The sequence below is a fragment of the Zingiber officinale genome, chromosome 3B (genome assembly GCF_018446385.1).
Source record: "Zingiber officinale cultivar Zhangliang chromosome 3B, Zo_v1.1, whole genome shotgun sequence".
Classification (NCBI taxonomy): Eukaryota; Viridiplantae; Streptophyta; class Magnoliopsida; order Zingiberales; family Zingiberaceae; genus Zingiber; species Zingiber officinale.
In genome coordinates, this window is record NC_055991.1 from 42,994,081 (window position 1) to 43,009,749 (window position 15,669).

General features: G+C 44.6%; 1 protein-coding gene across 2 annotated transcripts in view; it reads left to right on the plus strand.

Moving 5' to 3' along the window:
- LOC122056439 (casein kinase 1-like protein 1) overlaps positions 1 to 15,669 on the plus strand; it is a 34,642-nt gene that overhangs the window by 11,509 nt on the left and 7,464 nt on the right. For both annotated transcript variants that reach the window (XM_042618393.1, XM_042618392.1), the window contains exons 11-13: positions 1,403 to 1,529; positions 1,598 to 1,680; positions 1,763 to 1,826. In XM_042618393.1, the coding sequence (XP_042474327.1) occupies positions 1,403 to 1,529; positions 1,598 to 1,680; positions 1,763 to 1,826 (274 nt within the window). The remainder of the gene's footprint in view (positions 1 to 1,402; positions 1,530 to 1,597; positions 1,681 to 1,762; positions 1,827 to 15,669) is intronic.

A 15,669-nucleotide genomic window follows, 5' to 3' on the forward strand; every position in this document is an offset into this window, starting at 1 on the left:
AAGTAGTAGCTACAACAACATTGTAGCAGTTAGCCGTCGAAGTAACTGCTACATCGTTGTAGCAGTTAACATTCCAAGTAACTGCTATAACGTTGTAGCAGCTAGCTGTCGAAGTAGCTACTTGCAGTTACCTGTTGAAGTAGTTGCTACAACGTTGTAGCAGTTAGCTATCGAAGTAGCTGCTACACTGTTGCAACAGTTAGCATTCTGCTACAACATTGTAGCATCTAGCCGTAGAAGTAGCTGCTACACCGTTGTAGCAGTTAACATTCCAAGTAGCTGCTACAACTCTGTAGCAACTAACATTTCAAGTAGCTGCTACAACGTTGTAGCAGCAATACCTCCAATAAAGAGAACATATGTGGAAAGTGGCTGCAAACGTTGTAGCAGGCGTCGACCTTGTACGTTGTAGCATAAATCCTTCTAATATACATTAGGATCACGGTCGGGAATTACAAATTAAAATAAAACGAATTACCATTGGTTTTGAAATATGGGAATTGATGATTGGGTAGTTCCTGCAAATCATATAGCAAAAGTTGGTAAGAAAGCAGCTAGGACTTGTACATTATAGGATATATCATTGTACAAGCTGAAAATTAGACAGTGGAGTGGAAAAAAACTTACGATAGAGAATGAAGAGGGGTGGTAAGCAAACCAGTGTAGGATATGTGTTCGGTGACAGTTTCTCGAGCTTCCAGCTAGCTCGAGAACAAGCATGTGACTGTAAGTTGTCCAAGTAGCTTGCAGTGTCTTTGCTTTTGCTTGTCCGGCAGGAGCCCGCTGCGAAGGAAGAGGCGAGAGCGAGAGAGCGGCGAGGGAAATTTAGAATTTGGGAAATTTCTCTTGCCCTCGATTTGAATAGAAGGCGGAAGGGGAAGGAATATTTTTTTTCAAAGAAATCGAGCTGACAACACCACGTCTGCGCATCACTCACAGTCACACACGAAGCATCGTCTAGTGTGTGTATTGATATATATAGATATATACTCTAGCCTGAGAGGATTGTTAGAGTTAATGGGCATAGAGTTTATGTGTTGTGAGTGTAGTGACATAGGATATTCTAGTTATAGGTTATTACTTTTGAGTCCTTATACAAAAATTGTGTAATAGTTGTCTATTGACGACAACAGCAGCATTTTATCTTTTCAGCAACACATTGCACATTTATTGAAGTAAACTCATATAACAGATAGGAATATCAAATTCCAAAATATCGGCATTTCTTCAAGACAACTGCTAAAGATCACATTGACAGGACTTATGTCATGGTTATCCATCAGAGTTTGCATCATACGTCCACTATTTATTGAAGTATACTGCATATAACAGATAGGAATATCAAATTTCCAAATTTTCTGCATTTCCTCAAAACTGAATTGCTAAAAGATTGCATTTACAGGCCTTATGTCGTGGTTATCCATCAGAATTTGCATCATATTTCCACTATTGTCGGTCACTACGTTTTGATGATAAACCTGATTATGCATATCTTAAGAGAATACTTCGTGAACTCTTTATCCGTGAAGGTGCGCTCTCTCATCTACGTAAACCAATGGGTATCAGAGCAGATTCTTTATGCCTTTCTTCCTTACAGGTTTTCAATTTGACTATGTGTTTGATTGGACCATTTTGAAATACCAGCAGGCACAAATTGCAGGTGTTCCGCCACGAGCTGTGGTATGTTGTAAAATTATGATTGCTCCTATCCTTTGTCTTTGTTGTTTGATTGGTTAGTTAAGAAGATGTCTCTCTGTTTTAGGCTCTTGCAGATGGACCTAGCTCTGGTTTGGCCCCTGCCACTACTAATGTTGATAGGAAGTCTGGTAATGTCTAGTGCACTTGTTTTTTCTTAACCTATTTTAGTTAAAAAATTTTAATTATGGTGTAAAACTAATAGTGAATCTTTTATCATTCTAATGCAAATTAGGAATTGGATTTTTGGAATAGTTTGTAGGTTTGTAAGAATTCATTTTGGTAGGTTCCCCTCTTTAGGAAAGTAAGTCTCCAAATTGATAATTGTTTTATTTTGAATTATAGGTAAGTGTTGGTAGAATGCTAATTATGTAATTTGGATTGTTTCCCAGTTTATTGAGTCCATTTAGGTATACAATTGTTTTTTTTCTCCTCGAGTATTTTTAATTTTGTTTTTCGTTTTATTCGGGTTGAATTCTTTTTAAGAAGGACCTTAATTCCGGTATGTTAATCATCTTTTGCATAATAAAATTCTTTTTCATTGGTTTTTATTATCTGTGTAAGTTAGTCTCTTCCTTTTTGTGATTATTTACCTTGTGTGATGCCTCAAGTGTTATAAGAAATTGATATGACATTTGATGCACTTCTGTTTTGCATCGTATTCTTATATGACTCATGAAACTGCCCTAACTTGTCCCCTCGGGATGGTCTAGTGACTAGTGCATGAGATGTTGCCACCATGAGGTCTAGGGTTCGAATCTCGTCAAAATCGAGGTAAATGCCTCCCTTATGTGCTAGTCACTATTCCAAGGCTAGTAGCCGTCTGTAATTTACCTCTTCCGTGTTGGCCCTGGGATGGGTTGGAAGGGGCACTCGGGCGAGCGTATTCGCCTTTTGTCATCATGAAACTGCTCTAACTTCCACTTTATTTAAATTATTTTTAAGAAAAAAAAATGGCGGAGAAATACTATGTGTGGGTGTGTATATATATATTTTGATGCGGTGGTAAAAGATGTCTATCAAGTAAAAGTCAAAGGCGGGACCAGCAGTCGACGTGGATGTTAAAGTCAAGGCGGTCAACGCTAGGGAACCAATGGGATCACTAAAAGTAGGTCAAGCGGAGGTCGATTTCAATTGTCGATCAGGCCTGAAGGGTCTGATCGACCAAGAAGCTCATCCAAGTAGATCGCTCAGTCGGTTGGGCAAGACACAACCTATTGAAACGGTACCATGGAGGAGAGCAACTGTTGGGATCGACCGGGAGTCCCGGTCGAGCGACTATCTTGCTCGGCCAAAATAGTGGGACCCCTTCCATATCTTGTAATATCCTTCTGGGAGATAATGCGGTTAACAACAGGGCATGGTCAAAGTAAGTTGTATGATGGAAGTTTTTACTGTCATGTCAAGGATTTGCATGCCCTCTTTTCTAACATGTCTTTCATAGGATGGTTGGGAAAATGTGCCCGCACCTTGAGGAGCGTGCAAATCGCCTACTGTAACACTATATAAAGGGAGGTCCATGCACTGGCGGAGGTATGTGATTTCTGTTATTTGTGCTTGTGCTCTCGTTGCTACTAGATTACTTCGCCTTCTTTCTACTGCTCCGGTGATTGACTTGAGCGTCGGAGGACCAATGCCGGGACCCCTTCCCTAGCCCGGCACTGACATTTCTTGTGTTGTAGATCGGAGTGGAGTCTTCGCGTAGTCAATCGAGGAGCCACATCCCCAGCTAGCCTGGGAACGTAGCTTGTATCCAAGACGTGGAGACGAAGGACATTGGACGACTCACGACGATAACCCTGACAAAGGAGGAGCTGGACATGTTGATACAAGCTTGAGCTGCCAAAATGGTGGAGCAGCAACAACAGGCGATGACCGAGCACCAAGTAAATGAACCCGTGGCTTCAACAGTAGAACCGCAAGCCGGCTATAGAGACCGAGCGAAAAACATATCCGTTCGAGGGAAAAACAAGAAGTCGACAGGCACATACGGGGATGTGCCGAATGCGTCGATCCCTTTCATCGGGTATTGTTCCATACTCTTTAAGAGGAACAAGGCTGAGCGGATAGGGAGTAAGGATCCTCCTCGAACGCCACGCTTTTTCGAGATGGGCGGAATTGGAAAGCGCCAAGGACTGATGATTCTCTCGAACGGATCAACCGGCAGTTCTCTCATGATCCTTGACGACCCACTACCTCTACATTTTACTCCATTGACGATCGGGCAATACAATGGGACAACCAATTCAGAGGGCCATTTGATCTGGTTTGATAATACGGTCACACTCCATTAGTACACCGATGGAGTGAAGTGTCGGGTTTTCCTCACCATCTCTCGGGATCAGCGTAATAGTGGTTCAAACCACTGCCGATCGATCAATTCATAGCTTCAAGGATTTCCGAGCGGTGTTTCTGCTTCATTTTTCCAGTAGTCGCTGCCACCAGAAGATGAGTGTTAATTTGTTCGTGGTGAGGCAAGGGCCCAAGGAGGCATTAAGAGCCTACATCAAGCGGTTCAACCAGGTGGTCATAGATATCCCATTGGTCACCCTGGAGGTAATAGTGAATGCCTTTTCGTAGGGGCTTATCGAAGGGGAATCCTTTCACTCACTTATTTAGAGCCCGACAAAGGATTTCGATAACCTGCTCAGGCGCGCCACTGAGTACATAAACGTAGAGGAGGCCCAAGCGGCAAGAAGTGCCCGCTGAGCAGACTGCTCCTCTTGAATGACAGTTAGCCAATAATAGTCAGCCACCAAAGGGCCCCCAATCGGGAGCAGCATAGTCGCACTAGGAGCTCCGAACCCATGTCGTGCAGCATGTAGCAGCAGACCGACCGAAAGTTGCGATAGGCAGGCCATGGACACCGTTGTTTTGCTCTTTCCATCAATCGACGACGCATAACACACGAGACTGCTATGACTTAAGAATAGTCTCAGGCCGACCGATTCCTCCAGGATACTGTCATCGCTCACCAACTCCTGATCGACGTCATCAACGCCGGTCAGACGGGCAAAGAGAAGAAGAGAGATCGGTGGCCGAGTAGCGCCATCGCCAGCCTTAGCGAAGGGAAAATGTAAGTTCCGCCCGACCTTCGGCTAAGCGGACTATACCCTCGGCTCGGGAGGAAGAAAATCGAAGTAATGCCGCCCGGGGCGAAATTGGAATGGTCGCTGGAGGACCAATTGACGGTGATTCCAACAGAGTCAGGATTTCGCACGCTCGGTGACTGGAGATACATGTTGTGGGATGCAGCAAGGAGAAAGTCGAGGGATCAAAGATCAGCTTTGACTCTCGAGACCAAAAGGGAGTAGAAATCTCTCACGACAACGCCTTAATTATCCGAGCGGTAATAGCTAATTACACTATTCACCAAACTTTTGTAGATATAGACAGTTTGGTGAATATCATCTTCAAGAAAGCATTCTATCAGCTATAAATCGATGAAGTGAATTGCAGCCCATGACAACCCTATTGCATGGGTTCATAGGCAATAAGGTATTGGCGATTGGCTAGGCTCGGTTGGACATATCGCTCGGAGAGGAGCCTCTCAAGAGGACCAGAACCACAAATGTCATTGTGATGGATGCGTCATCCGCCTACAATGTAATATTGGGCCGACCGATCATAAATGAGTTTTGAGTCGTAGTGTCCGCTTTCTACCAGAAGATAAAGTTCCCGGTGGACAATGAGGTAGGCGAAGTCAAAGGCGATAAATTGGCCACTCTATGGTGCTTCTACATCGAGATGGTTAAATTAGAGGCGAGGGCCGCGCGGAAGATCCAGCGTTTGGAGGTGAACACCATCATGGAAGAATCGCCTGCTCTGGTCTATGATGAGAAGGATGAAGTTCAAATCCATCCTAGTCGGTCGGAAGCCACGACATTTGTCGTCGCCGACTTGACAGACGAGAAAAGGCAAAGTTGGTGGCCCGCCTTAGGCGAAACCACGACGTGTTCGCCTTGTCAACTCATGAACTCCCGAGTATCTCGCCAAGCGTGGCTCAGCACGAGCTCCACGTCCGATCAGACGCTCGGCCTGTGAAATAAAGGAAGAGGGACTTCAGCTTGAAGAAGAATCAAATCATCCGAGCGGAGATAGAAAAATTGTTGGAAAGACGGAAACCGATCACATCCGTGAAGTACAATTTCTGAGTTGGCTGGCCAACGTCGTGCTGGTCTCTAAGCCGCGCAACAAGTGACGAGCTTGCATTGACTTCCGCAATTTAAACAAAGCTTGCCCAAAACACTTTTATCTCTTGCGTTGGATAGATTAAATGGTGGACTTTATAGCGGGCTACGAGCTAATCTGCATGCTCGATGCGTATCAATGATACCATCAGGTGCCGCTCGCCAAGGAAGATCAAGAGAAGGTCAACTTCATTACGGCCGACGGGACCTACTGCTATAACGTAATGTTGTTCGGATTAAAGAACGTCGGTGCCACTTATCAAAAACTGATGAACAAGATGTTCTGATGGTAGATCGACCGTAACATGGAGGTATATGTCGATGATATCTTAATAAAATCTCTCCGAGCCACTTACCTTTGTATAGACGTCGAAAAAACTTGTCAAACCCTGAGGACGTACGGAATTAAGCTGAACCTGAACAAGTGCCTATTCGGAGCAAAAAGTGGTCGCTTCCTTAGTTATATCGTCACTGAACGAGGAATCGAGGTAAATCCGAGTAAAGTGAAGGTGTTGCAGGACATGCCCCCGCCCCACAACTTGAAGGAGGTCCAACGGTTGACCGGACGGATCACCGCATTATCAAAATTCATCTCCAAATCCTCTAACCGGTGTCACCTGTTCTTCAAGATACTACATCGCGTGACGAAATTCTAGTGGGACGCGGAATGTGACAAGGCACTGGAGGAACTTAAGAAATACCTTACCTCTTTACAGTACAAAGTCCAATGTCGGTGAGCCGCTCTAGATTTATTTGTCATCCACAGAGCATGCGATTGGCTCAGCGTTAGTGCAGCAGAACGACTCTAAACAGCAGTCAGTGTACTTTCTTAGCCATATATTGAAAGATGCAGAATCCCGATACACCAGTTTTGAAAAATTAGCGTATGCACTAGTACTTGTCGCTCGGAGGTTTCGCCCGTATTTTCTCTTACATCCCATCGTGGTGATAACTAACAGTGCACTGGAGAGAGTCCTCCTTAACCTAGAAGTATTCGGACGGCTGATCAAATGGACTACCGAGCTGAGTGGGTTTGACATATAGTAGTAGCTGCGGACAGCGATTAAGGCCCAAGCCTTAGCTGATTTTGTCACTGAGGTCCAGAACACCGAGCCGGACGCGATTTGGAAGATATATGTGGACGGTTCATCCAATCATCAAGGTAGTGGAATCGACATCCTTTTAATATCGTTGCGAGAGGATCAGATGCACTAATCTATACGACTTGATTATCAGGCAACAAATAACAAGGCAGAATATGAGGTCGTGATAGCTGGTCTGCAGGCAGCTCGGTATGTGGGAGCCACAAGAGTTCATTCATTCGGATTCTCAATTAGCAATTTTGCAGCTATTGGAACGTTCTAAGTGAATAGCGCTTGGCTCAAGTTGTATGCCGAAGCTTTCGTGAAGTTGAAGATAAGTTTATAAGAAGTGATTATACAAAAGATCCCCTGGTCGAACAACTAATATGCAGACGAGTTGCTAAGTAAGTTCTTTATCGCCGATCATAATAGATAAGTCGGTCAAACAGGTCTTGCTGGTGGCATATATCGATCGGACGGCTGGAATGACCTTCCGGAGTGATTGGAAGGCGTCGTTGATAAAGTTCCTCCGATCGGGCGCCACACTGGCCGACTAAGAGGAAGCTCGTTTGTTAAAAAAGAGTGTTGGGCGGTTCACCCTAATTAGAGATCAATTAAGAGCTTTCTCGAGGCTGCTACTCAAGTGCATCGGATCAGATGACGTGGAGTACATCTTGTAAGAGGTTTATCAAAGCTCATGTGGCAGTCATTCGGGGCGGTAGATACTGGCCCGCAAGATCCTGCTGGCTTAGTTCTTCTGGCTCACACTGCAAGATAACGCCGCTCGGACGGTGGCCACTTGCCTGTCCTGCCAAAAGTACCAGAACATCCCACACCGACCTACTGAAGAGTTGAAAACATCCGTCCTGTCTTCTCCGTTCGATCAATAGGCATGGACATTGTTGGACTATTTCCTATGGCAACCGGGCAACAATGATTTCTACTTGTTGCGGTCGATTATTTCTCTAAATGGGTGGAGGCCGAGCCGCTCGCTAAGATAACCGAGTATATGGTTATCAAGTTTATATGGCAAAATATCTTGTGTCGGTTTGGCATCCCTCGCAAGCTTGTTCAGACAATAAAAGACAATTCACAGGGCAGAGGCTCAGGGAATGGTGCATGGGTTATGGCATCTTACAAGTCTTCACGTCGGTGGCCTACCCCCAAAGTAGCGGTCATGCTGAAGTCATCAACAGAGAGATCCTTAGAGGGTTGCAGGCTCGGCTTAACCATGCCAGGGGCAACTGGGTCGATGAGATCTGAGCGTATTGTGAGCTTATCGCACCACACCAAGAGAGGCGACCGGTATAACCCAGATCCATCTGGTCTAGGGGGTGAAACCATGGTTCCAGTAGAAGTTGGACTAGAGTCCTACCGGGTGCAGTTCTACGACGATGGGGACGCCGATCGGAGGCTCATGGAGCTCAACTTGGTGGACGAAATATGAGATAAGGTCGTCGTCTGACTAATGGCTTATCGGCAGCGCATGAAGCAAAACTACAATCGGAGAGTGATCCCGAGGTCATTCCAGGTCAGCGATTTTATATGGAAGAGAGTGAAGTCGGTCGGCGACGTCACCAAGTTAGAAGCCCCATGGGAAGAACCGTATAAGGTCACTCAGAAGCTTCGCTCGGGAGATTACTATTTATAAGATGAGAATGAGAGAGATCTTGAGCGACCTTGGAGCACAAACCATCTCCAGCCCTATAAGGCTGGGTGAGAGGTGCATGGTTAAATTCAGATACACTTGTATAAGCGTATATTCTAGGGAACGATAAATAAAAATCCTAAGTATCCGAGAGGCGACTATAAATTCGAGCGGCGACTATAAACCTGAGAGTAGACGAATCAACAGTCGAGCAGCGACTATAAATCCGAGAGTCTACGCCAACTAAAGTCGAGCGACGACTATAAACCTAAGAGTCGACGAAGTTAATAGTCGAGCGACGATTATAAACTCCTGAGAAAATCAACAATCAAGGAACGACTATAAATTCGAGAGTTGACGAATCAACAGTCGAGCGGTGGCTATAAATCCGAGAGTTTACGCCAATTAAAGTCGAACGACGACTATAAACTCGAAAGTCGACGAATCAACAATCGAGCAGCGACTATAAATCCGAGAGTCGACGAATCAACAATCGAACGACGGCTATAAAACCGAGAGTCTACACCAACTAAAATCGAGCGGCGACTATAAACTCGAAAGTCGATGAATCAACAGTCGAGTGACGACTATAAACCCGAGAGTCGATGAATCAAAAGTTGAGCAACAACTATAAACCCAAGAGTCGACGAAGTCAACAGTCGAACAACAATTATAAACCCTTGAGCAATGGATATCAGCAGTCGAGTGACAACTATAAATCCAAGAGTCGACGAATCAACAGTCGAGTGACGGCTATAAACCTGAGAGTCTACGAAAAACTAAAGTCAAGCGGTGACTATAAATCCAAAAGTCGACGAATCAACAGTCGAGCAACGACTATAAACTTGAAAGTCGACGAATCAACATTCGAATGACGACTATAAACCCGAGAGTCTACACAAACTAAAGTTGAGCGGCAACTATAAACCTGAAAATTGACGAATCAACAGTCAAGCGGGGACTATAAACCAAGAGTCGATGAATCAACTATCGAGCGGTGGCTATAAACCTAAGAGTCTACGCCAACTAAAGTCGAGCGGCGACTATAAACTCGAGAGTCGACGAATCAATAGCCGAGCGACGGCTATAAATCCGAGAGTCTACGCTAACTAAAGTCGAGCGGCGACTATAAACTTGAGAGTCGACGAAATCAATGGTCTTACGGCGACTATAAACTCGAGAAGAAAGTTATGGGAAAGTTGAGCGGCGATTAAAACCCTGGTTCAACCGCCGAGTGACGGATAAGATATTCGATTAAGAAGGCAAACAGGTCGTTCGACCTACGCTGAAGTGATTAAACAAAATCACTAAGAAGAGCATACTTGGAAGATTTTCACAAGCGTTATAAGATTGTAAAAAGTCGGACAGCCTTACGGAGCCGAGCGGCGGTGCATGGAAGGACACTTGGAATATTTAACAATGCCCTTTCATTGATACTTAAAAGTTTTTACAAACTAACAGGGGAATTACAAGAGGCAGTCTAAAAAACTAAAAAGAATGTTAGTCAAGGTAGTTAAGCATATCGTTCGGCAGCGACTCGATGAGCTTCTCCTTGTTTATAATCTTGTTGGTCAGCACGGGAGAGAGATAGCCGCCGTCCTTCAGCTGTTGAAGAATCCCATCAATGCCACAATTGAAGAGGCGAAAAGTCCGATCGATGAGCCTGTCATTGAAAGGGTCAGAACGGAGATAGTTGCACTTGAAAACATTAAGTCGTCCGGGCTCTTCCTCTTGGTACGTTTTGAAGGTCTCTTGAGACGCCTCCAATTCAGCTTTCAGCGAGGCAAGTTCGACATCTTTGGCATCAAGCTAGAGCTTCGTAGCCGCTTGCTCTACAGATCGGCTCTCCCGTTCGGTTGCCAAAGCGACCTCCGCCTCCTTGAGATTCTAGGTCAAAATTCGAGCCTCTTTGTTTTTAATGTCTAAGTCTTCTATGCCTCGGAGTTTTCTGGCGTTGGCGGAATTGAATCTTAGATTTAAAGTTGTTAGCCTGCTTGGTGAGCTACTCAATTTGGAGGGCCTGATCATTATTCTTGCTCCTCTCTGCATTGAGCGCTCGCTCAGAGCCCATTAGCTACTCAGAGCTCCTTTCCAGGTCGGCCTTCAACTGAGCCACCTCCATAGTCAGCTGCTCAAAATGAGCTCGAGAGGCCTCTAATGGTCCGCCCGAAGCGCACAGCTGCTGTAGCTCATGTTTCAGGAAGGCCAACCTCTGGCACATGGTTAGGCTTTCGACCCAGAACTGCAATAAAAATAAGTTAATGATTGTCGGTCAGGAAATACGCAAGTAAGTATAACGATAATATACATACCCAGTGGACTTCTGAGTATATACGTTCGCGAGCTCTCTAGGAGAAATGGTCGCCGCATATGCTCGTGCATTAGTAAAGCCGTCAATTTAGATTGGGCCTGTCAAGTTGACCTGCCCCGCTAAACAATTTAAGCGGGTCGGGATGGAATTTTATCAATCCAAGCCCATCGCGGGCCGACCCGCCTAGGCCCGCGACCCGTGCGGGTCGGCCCGCGATGGACTTGGGTTGGCCCGCGAGTTGAGAAATACTTGTAAGCTAAGTTTTATATCAATTTATTATCTTTCTTTGTTATAATTTTGAGTTAAAAATAGTATTTTTCCTCCACATAAGTACTCGTTTATGTCAATTTATATTTAAAATACATATTTATGGATATATTTAATTGATAAAATCTTTTCGAAGTAAAACATTGAAGAAATGAAATATTTTTTTAATTTTTTTTTAAAAATTGATGGGCCCGCGGGTTAGCCCGTCAAACCTGCAACCCACCTTAGATTTGGTTGGATTGGAAATTTCTCAACTCACCAAGTTGACGGGTTGACCCGCTCCGCCACGGGTTGACCCTTATGACAGCTCTATGCATCAACCCAAACTTGAGCCAACAGCCCTTGAATCTTAATTTGGTGTTCGGGGGAGCGCGACTCAGCGTCGTCCGAATGTCACCACTCGTCCGTTGGTAGGTGAATGATGACCGTTATGTGTCTCCGGCCACTCGGACCTGATGGCTCGGAGGGGGCTTATCTTGTGGACCTGGGCATAGGGGAAGAGCGGATAGTGGACACCTGGGCTGCTGACAAAGACGATCGAGGTGGAATGAACGCGACGGGCAGTGCGCATATGGTCCCTGGTGGCAGCTCGGAGAGCGAGGGTGTCCGGTCGGATGAAAGGGGAGTGGTAACAACGACCACCTTTCGCTCGGGAAAGGCAAGAGATGGAGTCTCGCCCCACTTGGAAGGCGGACGTGAGGTAGTGGAAGTGGAGGTTTGTAGTGCAGAGGTAGCCGAACGGGACGAGGCTTTCCCTCGGTGCCTCTTGCGTTGTTGAATCAATGGCTCACTCGAGGTGGCTGACTTCGAGGGCACCACAATTGGCGCCATTGATGGTCACTCAGGATGGAGTTCGGCTGTGGCCGTCGCAGCATCGCTAGCCGTCATGTGGCTTCCTCCTGCCTCGTTGGCCGCTGTGTGGCTTCTTCTTGCTTCGTCGGTCGGTTCGTCCGATTGGTCAACTGGCAGTAAGCCATGACTTTCTAGCTCGGCAACGCCTTGGGCGTTAATTTCCCTGTCGGCGAACCTACTTTTGCTGCTCGTCGTGCCCTTAATATGATTTGAGTTGTAAGAAATTAGGAGAAATCAATTAGATTCAATGATGGGGAGAAGAAAGAGCATACCTAGGGTGAGAGGCAATCACGTTCGAATTGGGCTCAATCTGAACACATATAAGATACTCTCTAATAGTAACCAGTGTATGTGGTACTGCAGGCCAGTTAGACTGGAGGCTGCTTGAAAGTAGTCCGATCGATCTCGATATCTTCCAAGTGATGGAGCCGTCATCACTTCCATCTGCTAGCCAGTTGGAAAGTTGGGCTGAGCGGGAAAACGAACAAAAAAATAATGCTCCTTTCGGTGCTTAATAGAGGACAACATTTTATCAAAGAAGACTGCATCTACACGAGCAAGAAGAAAACTCAGGGAAGTAGGAAGACGACGACGAGTAAGGGCTTATAAATTCTGCGGACGTTCGCTTTGAGCCGTCCGATTTAGGATTACAGAAAACGGAGCCAAGATCTGGCCGTTGAATTCGAAACAACACCTGTCACATCAACCTCGGATATTCTCCTGTCACATCAAGCGTGCGACGGTAGAAAAGTGGGACACGTGACGCCTGACAATAGGGGTGCATTAATGAGATTTAATTAAAAGACATGGGCGGCATGCTCGGTAATAATGACCAGAAATATACACAGTCTTCCATAAATGAGGATAATGTCAACAACCAATAAAAGGACTTGTCCAAGGAAGCGACTAGAAGTGGAAAAATTGTTAAGTATTAGCGCCAAGCATCCCGACAGGCAAAGATCCCTGATTGAGAAGCGGTCGAGCAGAGACATTGTTAACACCCATGATAGCTGAGCGGCGACTCTAAACCCATGACAGCAAATGGTAGTCGAGCGGCGGCTATAAAGCCTAGAATATCCGATCAACCATGAAGGTCGCTGGGGACACTCTTGGTCCAGTCAATTGTAAGCCTCCTTCGACTAGACTTGAGAGAAATGCTTATGATGCGGTGGTAAAAGATACCTATCAAGTATATAAGTTAAAGGTGGGACCAGCAACCGACTTGGATGTCAAAGTTGATGCTAGGGAACTAATGGGCTCACCAAAAGTAGGCTGAGCGGAGGTTGACTTCAACTGTCGATCGGGCTTGAAGGGTCTAATAGGCTAGGAAGCTCATCCAAGTAGATTGCTCAGCTGATCGGGCAAGACAGCCTATTGAACCAAGGTACTATGGAGGAGAGCGGCTGCTGGGATTGACCGGGCGGGGAGTCTCCGTCTAGTGATTATCTTGCTTCGCCAAAATAGTGGGACTCCTCCCATAACTCGTAATATCCCTCTAGGAGGTAATGTTGACAACACGACATGCAAATCGTACGACGGAAGCTTCTACTATCATGTCAAGGATTTGTATGCTCTGTTAAGGTATGGTATCAAAGACACTTTTCTGACATATCTTTTCATAAGACGGTTGAGAAAACATGCCCGCGCCTTGAGGAGCGTGCACATCGCCTACTGTAGCACTATATAAAGGGGGGCATACATCGGCGGAGGTATATGATATCTGTTATTTGTGCTTGTCCTCTCATTGCTGCTAGATTGCTCTGCCTTTTTTCTATTGTTCCGATGATTGACTTGAGCGTCGGAGGGTTAATATCGGGATCTCTTCTCTGGCCCGGCACTGACGTTTCTTGTGTTGTAGATTGAAACGGAGTCTTCGCACGGTCAACCGAGGAGTCACATCCCCAGCTAGCATTCTTCATAAATTTCAGACAGGATTATATATATATATATATATATATATAGAGAGAGAGAGAGAGAGAATTGACTATCATTTTAAAAATAAATCTCAACGGCAATAAAAATCTGAATTTACCATCCAACATCAATCTAACCCATATTATCCAAAATTATTTAAAACCAACCGGTAAATGAAAATCCAACATTTAACTTAAAAATATTTAATTCTCTCATGAAACCTCTTATAAAATCATAATTCATAGTTTTATGCGGAAATACAAGATCTTTGGGAGTGTACTGCCCAACTTAGTCCAATCAAGAGTCAGAGCTTCCTGCCTAAATCTCATCCTCGCCTACAACCATTCAAACTTAGTGAGTCTAATGAATCAACACATTCAAACCATGATAACTAATACATAAATATAAGCATTTAAAAATACTTTTAAGAAAAATACATTTAACTTTACAATCATTTGCATTTACATTTACATAAATCTTTAAAATACTTTAGGCATCATATAATTTTTTCCTCATCATTAATCATAAACATTTTAGGTGAAATTTGTTCATTGAAAGTGACTCCTTTATCCTCTGTTCGATTGATCAATCTATAAAAAAAAATCATGGTATCAGACGACGGATTTCTGCGGCCACTTCTTTATCACATCTCTTTGGCCTAAATATGAAAATCCGATGTTTGGTTTTGGGGCCTTTTGCTTATAAACGGACTCCCTCTGGGGTCTTTTCCCTCGCGGCATTCCCATCAATCATTTGTAAGTTCACCGCTTACGTTTTCGACGGATTTCTCACACATCCTCTGTCACAGTCAAATCACATTCCTCAAAAACATTTTTCCTTTCTTTTTCTTTTAAAAATAAATGATCTTTTTCTCATTTTCATACAATAAGCATGCATCCGAAAATTTCATACATTTAACATAAAGTCTAGAAACTTATAAAACTTTTCATATACTTGTTCAAGCATTTATTATGGTTACTCAGGACACTGCTAGGACTTCTATTTTTTTCCCCTCAAACATAACTATCCCATTTTACCCTTTATCATACCCATAAACTCCTAAACTTTACCCTTTCGACTTTTTACCATAAACTTCAACTCAAACCTTAAAAACTTGCTTCCCAACTCGAACCACGACTCGACTAGACCCTTACAATCATCCTTGGATCCTCCTAGACCACGACAAACCAGCAACCAGCCTCCACACAACCCATGCATAGTCCTAGTCCTTTTTCCTTCAAATCGTTCCTAGGTGGAGAACAAGCCCATATCCAAGCCCTCCATGGTTCCCTCGACTCCAGACCAGTTAGGACCTCTCCTAGGACTCCTCTGGACCCTGACATGACTCACAATTACCGCTGCACCTAGCCATGCACGGCCCCTCCCCTTTCTCCCCTTAACTTGCGACCTCATGGCTCAAAAACCCTAGCCATGGGTTTGGCCACTTCCCTATAAATCCAGACTCCTCCAGCATACATGAAACACTTCTAGGACCACTAGACATCATCTCCTTACTCCTTAATGACAGCCCTTGTCCCTAGTAATCCGCAACAAATCTCAAACTTTGATAAAAACATCAAAACTTTGTAAAAATACATTGAATGCTTATAAAACTTTAACATAATCATTTTGCATGCATAATTACATAAAACATACATAATATGGATTGAATGGTGCAAAAGAAAGGATTAAAAAATCATGCCTTTGCAT